The 10,222-nt window shown below is 50.3% G+C and overlaps 1 protein-coding gene across 7 annotated transcripts in view; it reads right to left on the minus strand.

Annotated features, from left to right (window-relative positions):
- The window catches only part of INCENP (inner centromere protein), a 31,304-nt gene extending 23,410 nt beyond the window's left edge, over positions 1 to 7,894 (minus strand). For 5 of the 7 annotated variants that reach the window (XM_012454409.3, XM_012454407.2, XM_012454408.2 and 2 more), the window contains exons 1-4: positions 7,741 to 7,888; positions 3,003 to 3,153; positions 2,421 to 2,534; positions 760 to 1,553 (exon numbers count right to left, since the gene is read on the minus strand). In XM_012454409.3, coding sequence (XP_012309832.2) covers positions 760 to 1,553; positions 2,421 to 2,534; positions 3,003 to 3,142 — 1,048 coding nt within the window. In that variant the 5' untranslated portion in view covers positions 3,143 to 3,153; positions 7,741 to 7,888. Of the gene's footprint in view, positions 1 to 759; positions 1,554 to 2,420; positions 2,535 to 3,002; positions 3,154 to 7,740 lie in introns of all 7 variants that reach the window. The other 2 variants (XM_012454412.2, XM_012454411.2) reach the window with 1 other exon arrangement.
- Between the last annotated feature and the right edge of the window lie 2,328 nt (positions 7,895 to 10,222).

A 10,222-nucleotide genomic window follows, 5' to 3' on the forward strand; every position in this document is an offset into this window, starting at 1 on the left:
ATGGGGAAACCAAAGAAAACCTCACAATGACTGTTTGAAGTGATGCTATTAGCACCAGTTGACAGGCAAGGAACGGAGGCCCATGAAGTTGCCAGGACCTGCCCAAGGCTGCGGGCTGGGTGAATGGCTGAGCTGGCACTCAGACGAAGGCCAGCCAGCTCCAGAAGCAACTTGGTTCCCCCTCCTGCCTCCCATCAGATGCCCAGTCATCCATTCTCCTGGAAGGAGCCTGCTGCCGTGAGAATTCCCTCCTCCAGACCAAACAGTGTCACCAACGGGTGGCGCACAAATCTGGTGAATTTCAGCAGCCTCTGCAGCACAGGGATGGGAGGAATGAGCTGGGCCCAGGGAAGAGGCCCAAGCTCCAGCCTCAACACGGCCAGTAACCACGGCCACACAGTGGCCAACCTCCCTGAATCTCAGCTTCCTCACTTGTAAAGCAAGTACGCTGGGTCAGATCTGCACCGTCCAATGCGGCAGCCACTAGCTACATGTAATTATTTAAATCTAAATTAATTATATGCAATACAATTTAAAATTCAGTTTCTCAATCAGACTAGCCACATTTTGAGGATGCGATCGCCAGATGAGGCCAGTTAGTGGCTACCGCCCAGGACAGCCCAGATGTGGAACATCCATCTCACTGCAGAAAGTCCTCTGGACAGCTCCTCGCTAGATGGTGACTCAGAAACCCTCCATCTGAGCCTGACACCAACGACCACCAGCCACACCCCACCATCGCCAAGCCCCCCAACTCACAGATGATGCGGCCAGAGGGAGCCGGCTCTTCGGCAGTCTTCTTGGCAAGTCTTCTGCTTGCCCTGCAGACAACACTTTCCTGTTTGGCCACCGGAGAGTACTTTTGGGCTGACACTTGGGGATTTGGGGAGGATGGGGCGATCAGGCTGTGCTGCACCGGCCGAGAGTTGGCACCGGAGCCCATGGGCATGGAGAAGTTATCCGGCAGGATGGGAGCCAGCACCCGCTCCTGCCATTGAGAGTCTGGAGAGCCCGGCGAGTCCCGTGGGCCAGGGGAGACCTTTGCAATCCTGAGCTTGGACACAGACCGCCCGGTCCCGACTCCTCGACCCTTGGGGTCCTGGGGTGTAGCCATCAGGGAGCTCACTGTGACAGACTCCAGTATCTTGGCCTTTGACTTCTTGGGTGTTGATTCCTCATCCGATGTCAGGATGCCCTCGGAGGCTGGTGCTGGAGTTGGAGACAGAGCATGAGGCAGAGGCTGGGCAGACATGAGCTGGGTGAGGTGCTGTTCAGCATTCTGGCGCTCGCTGTTGCCAATCTCCACCATGGGCACCAGCTGGCACTGGGCACGGCTATTCTCAGGCTTCTTGGTCAGCATCGTGGGAGACTCAGGGGTGGGCGAAGGTGCAGTCAATGTCAAGGTGGCCACGGCAGCTGCAGCCGTAGCACGGGTTACACGCCGTAGGACGGAGCCATTCTCCCCCACCATTGTGGCCAGCTTCTCCACACTGTCCTTGCTGCGGAGACGACGGGAGCTCAGCTGACTGCTCCGAGACTTTCTGCGGGATAACCTGGCAGAGGCAGCAGGACAGAGGCTGACGGACAGAAGGACAGGGTGGCACCCCAGTCTCCCCAAGAGCCACCAGCTTGGATGGAGTATGATGAGAAAATCTGAAGACAAGAGATCTGGGTTCCAGCCCAGACTCTGTGACCTCTAGCCATGAGGCCATTCTTGTCTGAGCCTCAGTCTCGTAACTGTAAACTGGGGATCATGCCACAGTCCTCACAGAACCGGCTATGAAGATTATATTCATCCAAACCTCCGGCTGACTTAAGTCACACCGCACCGAGCCCCCATTGAAAGCCTTACACACGCTCTCCCTTAATCCAAAGCACACCCCTGAGAGGTAGGGACCACTATCCCCATCTTAGGCGTGAGGAATGGAGGCTCAGAGAGGCAGAAATTCAATTCAAAGCCATAATGTTCTGCTAAGGGCAGAGCTGAGGTTCACACCCAGGCCTAACCCCTAGACCCAGTCTGTTTCCCTAGCACTCTGCAGCCCCAGTCATTCCTGACGGGGACCAAAACAAGCATGACAATATGAGGGTGGGGACAAGCTGGGTGGGCCGCACCCCTGGTCACTCTCACCTAACAGAAGGTCGGCTTCTCTTTCCCATCCTCCAGGGCCCAGATCAAACACCACCACTCCCAACACACAGCCACAGCTCTGGACTCCAGGGTCTTGGGTCATGCTACAGTTCCCGATGGCATCCCAATCCCTCTCAGCATGGCCCACACAGTACCCGCGGCGGTACCCACCGCCCCTCCTACAGGCTGCTACTTCCAAATCAACACCTTCGGAATGAAACTCTTCCCAGACGGCACCAAGCCTCCGCAGAGCCCAGTGCCCAGCTCACGCTCCCCCTGCCCTTCCTACCTTTTCCTGATGGGGTCCCTGTTTTCATCCTGAACATAAGAAATACGTCTCTTCTTCCGTCGGTTCTTCTGAGAAGGTGTTTTGGGCATCAGCTCTGGCTCTTTGCTGAATTCTCTGTTTGGCACAAGGAGGGTATCACTCAAGGGTGCCTGGGAGCCTCTGGTCCCCTCTCCCACCCAGCCTGGCCCCTGCCCATTTCTGGCAGTGACAGGTCAAGCTGGGGTGACCAGCACCAACCGAGCTGTCCAAGGCCCTGTGCAAGTCACCTGTGGGCACTCAGGGATTCCTCCCAGAGACACATCAGGGAAGCAAGCTCCCAGGCGCACGCCCAGAGCCCCACACCCTGAGAGGCCCAGTCACCAACTATGGTGAACAGGCAAGGGACTTCGGCATCTCCTGCTGCCTCTTCCCATGACACTAGATCGGGCCCCTAGCACACTGCACAGAGTATACAGCAGGGAGCCCTGACAGGCCGTCTGTTTTGCAAGGCAGGCAGGCAAGAGGGACTGTTGTATCCCCAAGACCACAGCAGCCCAGACAGACCCTGGTGTCCCCAGCCCCTGACGGGGTCCCAGCCTTCACCTGGTGAACATGCGCTTGGCCTCCTCCTGGATCTCCTCAAGCCACACCAAGTCCTTATTGTCCATGGTGCAGAGAAACTCCATGAGCTTCTGGTCACAGAGCTCCAACAGGTGAATGGGCCCTGGGGCTGTCGTCCCCATAGTGGCTCTGTCTGGTGAAGGCAGCGACAAGAGGCACAAGTTAGGGGCTCAGGGTACAGGTCTGGGGCTTTCTCCAAGCTGCAATACCCACCCCACCCATGACAACCACGAACACCGAGTGCCCAAACCAGGGCCCCTCTCTGCTCACAGCCACTCCCCAGAGCTGCAGAATTCCAAACATTAATCCCCTAGCCTCGTTTCTACGAAGAAGGGGCCTTCTATTTACACTCTTCAAATACCTCCCTGTCCCCACCCCACACGGCATGACTGATCCCAAAAGTCCATACTTCCCAGCCAATTCTGACATTGATGGTCCTCCTTACAAATAGCCTTTTCTGGGCTTACGATGACAGGGCACTGTCATCTGCCTTCCTGCCACCCCAGTGCCCCTCGCTCCCTGCCCAAACACAGTCCAGCTCTCGCTCTTTGATAGGCGCTCCTCTTACTACTCACAGTTAAGTGAGGGATAAGACACAGCCACCCTGCACTACCTGCACGCTGACTCCAGACATCAGGCCAAAGAACATCAAACCCAGTGGACAGAAGGGGTTCTGTGTTCCAAAGGAATGAATGAGAAAGTAGGGATCCAGAGACATGCCCTCAAGGGGCCACCCACACTCCTCTCCCTTGAGCTGAAATGCCCTCCAAATGGAGCATAAATAGAACATGACGGGAACAGTAAGCAGTGTCTTGCTTTTAAGAAATTTTGCCAGCCGGGTGCGGTGGCTCACGCCTGTAATCCCAGCACTTTGGGAGGCCAAGGCGGGCAGATCACGAGGTCAAGAGATCGAGACCATCCTGGCCAACTAAACCCCGCCTCTACTAAAAATACAAAAATTAGCTGGCCGTGGTGGCTCATGCCTGTAGTCCCAACTACTTGGGAGGCTGAGGCAGAATTGCTTGAAGCTGGGAGGCAGAGGTTGCAGTGAGCCGAGATCACGCCACTGCACTCCAGCCTGGTGCCTGGCAAAAGAGTGAGACTCTGTTTCAAAAAAAGAAAAAAAAAAAAGAAATCTTGCCTACCAACATTGAGCAAGGGAAAACACAAAAACAGTTTTTTCCCACTTTCTTATAAAACTTAGCAGCTCTGGTATCCTCCTTAAAACTTGTTAACAGGCCGGGTGCGGTGGCTCACACCTGTAATCCCAGCACTTTGCGAGGCCAAGGCAGGTGGATCATTTGAGGTCAGGAGTTCAGGCCCAGCCTGGCCAACATAGCGAAACCCTGTCTCTACTAAAATTACAAAAAAATTAGCCAGGCATCACGGTGTGCACTTGCAATCCCAGCTACTTGGGAGCCTGAGGCAAGAGAATCGCTTGAACCCGGGAAGCAGAGGTTGTAGTGAGCCAAGATCGCACCTTTGCATTCCAGCCTGGGCATCACAGCAAGACTGTCTCAGAAACAAAAACACCTCCATAACCATTACAAAAACCTCAAGCAAGGAAAAGGTATAGTCAGCCCCCCAATACCTGTAAGTCCCACATCTATAGATGCAACTAACCACCAGTGGAAAATATTTGAAAAAAAGTTGCAGCCGCATCTGTACCGAACATGTATAGACTCTTTCCCCTCGTCATTATCCCCTAATAATACAGTATAACAACTATTTGCATAGCTTTTACATCACATTAGGTGTTATAAGTAATGTGGAGATACAAAGTATATAGGAGGATGTGTGCAGGTTATATGTAAAAACTATGTCATTTTATATCAGGGGCTTGAACAGCTGTGAATCTTGGTATCCAGAGGAGGTCCTGAAACCAATCCCCTGAAGGATACCAAGAGACAACCATATTCCACTACATCACAGCAGGGGCTCAATAAATATCCCAACAGGTGAATGAGGGAAAGAACAAAGGCCAGGCCCAGTGGCTCACACCTATAATCCCAGCACTTTGGAGGCCTAGGCAGGTGGATCACGAGGTCAAGAGATCGAGGTCATCCTAGCCAACATGGTGAAACCCTGTCTCTACTAAAAATACAAAAATTAGCTGGGCATGGTGGCATACACCTGTAGTCCCAGCTACTCGGGAGGCTGAGGCAGAATTGCCTAAAACCAGGAGGCAGAGGTTGCAGTAAGTCAAGATCACACCACTGCACTCCAGCCTGGGTAACAAGAGCAAGACTCCGTCTCAAAAAAATAAATAAATAAGAAAGAACAAATGAATGGGTGGTGCCACTAACAACAGACTACATGCCTCTAGTCAAAGCAGTGACCCATCCTGGGTCAGTGTACCATACTGATTTACCCCTTTAAAACCAAGAACCATGCACAGCTCAGCCTCCCGCTTACAATGGAAGACCTTGGAAGGAAGAGATAAACTGCTGACCCCTTGATCCCTCATGGGGCGTAGCACGAGGTCAGGTTTCAGGGACTCATTCAGGGACACACTAGCCTTTCTTCCTCAACAAGTTCTGCCCTGTGTCTGGAATACTGTCTCCCATTTTGTATGGCTCACTCCTCACGGCTTGGATCTCAGCTCCTCAGGGAAACCTGACCACCAATGTAAAGTAACCCCAGCCCCGATCCCATCCATTGATTGCAATTCTCTGCATAGCACTTGTGTGCTTGTTTACCTGTTGCTTACTGCCTGTCTCTGCCTACTAAAAAATTGCTCTCTGAGGGCAAGCCCCTGTCTTGCTCATCATTGAATGCCCAGAGCATAGCAGTGCCTGGCAACAAGGAATACCTGTTGAATGAATTAATCCACCCATCAGCTCTACACTTAGAAATAAACATCCTACAGGGCCAGGTATGGTGACTCACACCTGTAATCCTAGCACTTTGGGGAGGCTGAGGCGGGTGGACTGCCTTAAGTCAGGAGTTTGAGACCAGCCTGGCCAACGTGGCGAAACCCTGTCTCTACTAAAAATACAAAAATTAGGTAGGTGTGTTGGCCCATGCCTCTAATCCCAGCTACTAAAGAGGCTGAGGCAGGAGAATCACTTGTACGGGGGCAGAGGGGAGGGTGGTGGTGTTGCAGTGAGCTGAGTTCGCAACATTGCACTCCAGCCTGGGCAACAAGAGCAAAAGTCTGTCTCAAGATAAAAAAAAAAAAGAAGAAGAAAAGAAATAAACATCCTACAGGTTCTCACTCCCACCACACAAGGGACACCAAATAAACTTGATCTGCACAGGTCAGAACTGGCCAACACATGTCTAAAACCCCTGCTCCTAGACGCCAACGGCAGCAACAATCGGGTCAGGGCCAAATGGGCAGGATCGTACAGGCTTTGGGCTGAAACCTCAACTCTGCAGCCAGCCAGTCATGGGCAAGGCCTTTTCACTGCCATCCTTCTTGCTTCCCCTAGTCCTTCTGCACCAAGACTACAGTCCTGGCAAAGTGCAGGACCTCAGGCCAGGAAAGAGAAAACCTTAAGGAAGCCAAAGATTTGCAAAGAAAAGCAAAAACTGGCTAACTTTTTAAAAGATATTTGTTCAAAAGGGCAACGTGGATGAGAGCTTCTTTCACAAAGTCCATGAAAGCATTTAGACTTCTTTCAGTGGGGAAATATGATTTAAGCAGACCTAGCGCAGCCATTTAAAAAGGGTTACAGTACGTTAAAACAGAGGTGACCCTGAAAAAGGAGTCAGTGTACCAAGAATCAGGCTCTTGGAAAAGCAGCGAAAACCTCTTCTTCAGTCCATGTAAGCACCTGCACACAAAGAGCATGCATCCAACGCCCACCAAGGGAGACACTCTCCAGTCCTTCTCTACAACACTTCTTCCACACCATACACCAGACTAGAGGACCCATCGCCCTCTATGACTCCTGTCCTTTTGAGGGTGCTGTAAGTTGGGCGCCTACCACACCTCTGAGCAGAAAGCTCATAACAGCTGCTCTCATTTACTGAGTCCTACTCCATGCCCGAGTCAGACACCATCTCATTTAATTCTCACCACAACCTTGAGGATATGCATGGGCAGATGAGGAAACTGAGGCAAAGAGAAGTTAAGTCAAAGCAGCCGGTAAATCAAGAGCATAGCCTGGATTTAAACTGTGCCCTTAACCACTGGCTATTCCGCCTTCTAGATATCAACCTCTGAAAGCAGGCGCCCAGTCTTGGCTCTGGGCAGCCCCGCGAGCCACCCATGTTAGCTGAACGGGGCTGAACCGCTGAAAGCGAACAGGTTTGGGGAGTGACAAGGGGCGGCTCAGCCTCCGGAAATGGTCAGTTTAAAATGCTGCTCAGCTGGGGGCGGGGGCGTTGAGAGAGGGGTTTAACTGTACAGAAACGCCATCTGGCATTATTTAGCCAAGCAACACAGTTGGTTTCGGGCTTCCTGCGCGTGCAAATCAACAATAATCCTCGCAGGCACAAAACAAAGTGCTAGGCAGCTGGGAGCGGAGGGGATAGGGCTATGGTCTAGGAAGCTGGGGGCCTAGGTGGAAGGGGTGGGGAGCATCTCGGGCTCGAGAACCAAGGCAGGCGACCTCGCCACTTGCAAGAGGTGACCCTCATATGCCCAGGCAGCCAGGGGCGGGGATAGGGAGTTACGACCCTGGTCCGGAATCGGCAAGGACGGAGGAAAGGACCGGGGGAAAAAATCGCGAACCACCCCCTAATCCCCACGCCCACGCCGACGCGCACTCACTCGACTGCGCCGCGTCCCCTGAAAGCTGCTGCGAACCGAGTCCGGTGGTCTCCCTAGCTTGAAGCCCCGCTTGCCCAGACCCGCTCGGCTCCGGGACTTCGGGGCTCACCGCACGGAAGGAGCAACTAGAACCCGCAGCGCGGGCGAAATCTATGATTTTCAAAACTGAAGGCTCAGCCAATCCTCGGCAAGTTTGTATGGGCGGTTGCAAAACTTTAAGCCAATCAAGTAACAGGAAGTACCAATCCGCCCTTCTATTGGCTGTATTGACTGGCAATCTGCGGGACTAAGAGGCGGAAAAAGGAAGCGAAAGACTTTCAGCCTCCTCAGCTTCCGGGAGCTCTTGCAGCAGCCAAGAGAGGAAGTAAACCCGCCCAGGAGGAGCGGTCAGGCCGGGAACTACAAGTCCCGGCGTTGACTGCGAGGGCCACGAGGGCCTTCTTTTCTTCTCCAAGCACCTTGGCGCTTCTTCTCATCTCTGCTGCTTTTTTTTTTTTCTGATAAAAACATGTACGTATATACTTACATTGCTGAAAAAGCAGCTTTTTAATGTAACAAGTGATCTAGGTTAAGAAGTCATAGGTTTCTCTTCCTATGAGAAAAACGTTCATAAAAATAGAAACCAAACAACATCACAGAGGGAACAAAATCTCATTGTACTGAAACGTATACAAATTAAGGCTATCTTGGTATATAAACAATTTCGAAATTATGATGGAATAGTTCCACCAAATCATTTACATATAAGAATTCATGCCATCTGTTAAAGAATCAGTAGTGGGGCTCAGTTCAAACAATATAATGCATCCTTATATTCAACTTACTACACTTAGCGGCTATAAGGAGTGTAACTGTAACCTCGCTTCCTGAAATACCACGAGTAATGTTAAAAATCCAAACCCGTCCGAGGGCAGGGTATTACAGTATTTGGCTCATGAATTGAAAAGCCTAATCGGTTATTTTAATTTAATCTTTCTTACTAGAACAAGATCCAAACTTGGGAAGTTTTCTTTTTTTTTTTTTTTTTTTGGCTAACATTTGCCAACTCACTGAGCAAAACATGCGAAATTTTCTTATTTTTCTTTGCTTGTGTAGTTTTAACGCCCTTTTGGTTTTCTGAGCAAGCTGAATACATCTGATAAATACTACCATTGGACAAAGAATCTAAACATTGAGATTTTTACTAAATCAAGGTTTCGAGTTGGCACAATGTTTTTACTAAGTCATGTTTCAATTAGTTCATCTTTCCAATGTCGGGGGGAAGAAAAGACAACCTAGTATGTCCTATAAAGAATCTCTGCTCTTTTGAGAAGTAAAAACAAAACGCCTTGTGAATTGCAATGGAGTACGTGTTTATCTAGAGCCTTCTGTCATCTCTTGGGTGACAGAATCCTTGGTCACCTACCCTGCTACTGGACGTTTCTTTTCTTTCTTTCTTTCTTTATTATTATTACTTTTTAAATAGGGATGGGGTTTCACCATCTTGGCCAGGCTGGTCTCGAACTTCTGACCTCCGGTGATCTGCCCACCTCGGCCTCCCAAAGTGCTGGGATTACAGGTGTGAGCCCCTGTGCCAGTCTGGACGTTACTTGAGAGCAGTGGTTCTCATCCAGTGGTGATTTTGCCCCGCCTCTGCCCCCCAAATTTGGCAGTGTGTGAATTTATTTGGGTTTGGGAAAAGGGGCTAGTGGTATTCAGTGGGTAAAGGCCAGCAATGTTGCTAAACACCATCTAGTGCATGGGACAGTCCCCACAGCAAGGAATTACCTGGCCCCAGATACCAGAATTGCTGCTGTTGAGAAACTGCTTTAGACAAGTCACTTTACTCTGTGAGTCAAGGTTGCCATTACCTGTGAAATAAGGCGGTTAAATCTTGAAGAGACTTGTACATCCACAATCAGTTAACAGCAGGCAGTTTACCCTGTTCCTAGGTCATCTGCAGTATTTTTCCTCTCCCCTTCTTCCCTCTCTTATCAATTCTGTTTTTGCCTTTGTTATTTTACTTAATTTACCAACTGACTCCATCATATATGAGTAAATAATTTGTGACCAAATTAACTAACCATTTCTGAATTATTCTTTGAAGAATGTAAATAATTGGAAATCAGCTGAATCATAAAAGGATATGTTACCCAACCGTTAATCATTTGCTCTATTAATTCTGACATGAATATCTCAAATTGTTTATTTGACTGTTACTGCAGAGAGTTTTCTACCTTGTGCAATGCACTTTAGTAAGTTTCCAAGGGGATTAAGGTCCATCTTCCTCAAGAGAGGGAAAGGAAAACTAGCTGATGGCAGGTACATTCTCAAGCAGATAAAAGAAGTGCAAGCTTGGCGCAGTGGCTCACGCCTGTAATCCCAGCACTTTGGGAAGCCAAGGCGGGCAGATCATTCAAGGTCAGGAGTTCAAGACCAGCCTAGCCAACATGGTGAAACTTCATCTCTACTGAAAATACAACAACAAAAAATTAGCTGGGCA

Source organism: Aotus nancymaae, unplaced genomic scaffold (assembly GCF_030222135.1).
Source record: "Aotus nancymaae isolate 86718 unplaced genomic scaffold, 86718_ANA_hifiasm-v0.15.2.pri h1tg000059l, whole genome shotgun sequence".
In the NCBI taxonomy this organism is placed as follows: Eukaryota; Metazoa; Chordata; class Mammalia; order Primates; family Aotidae; genus Aotus; species Aotus nancymaae.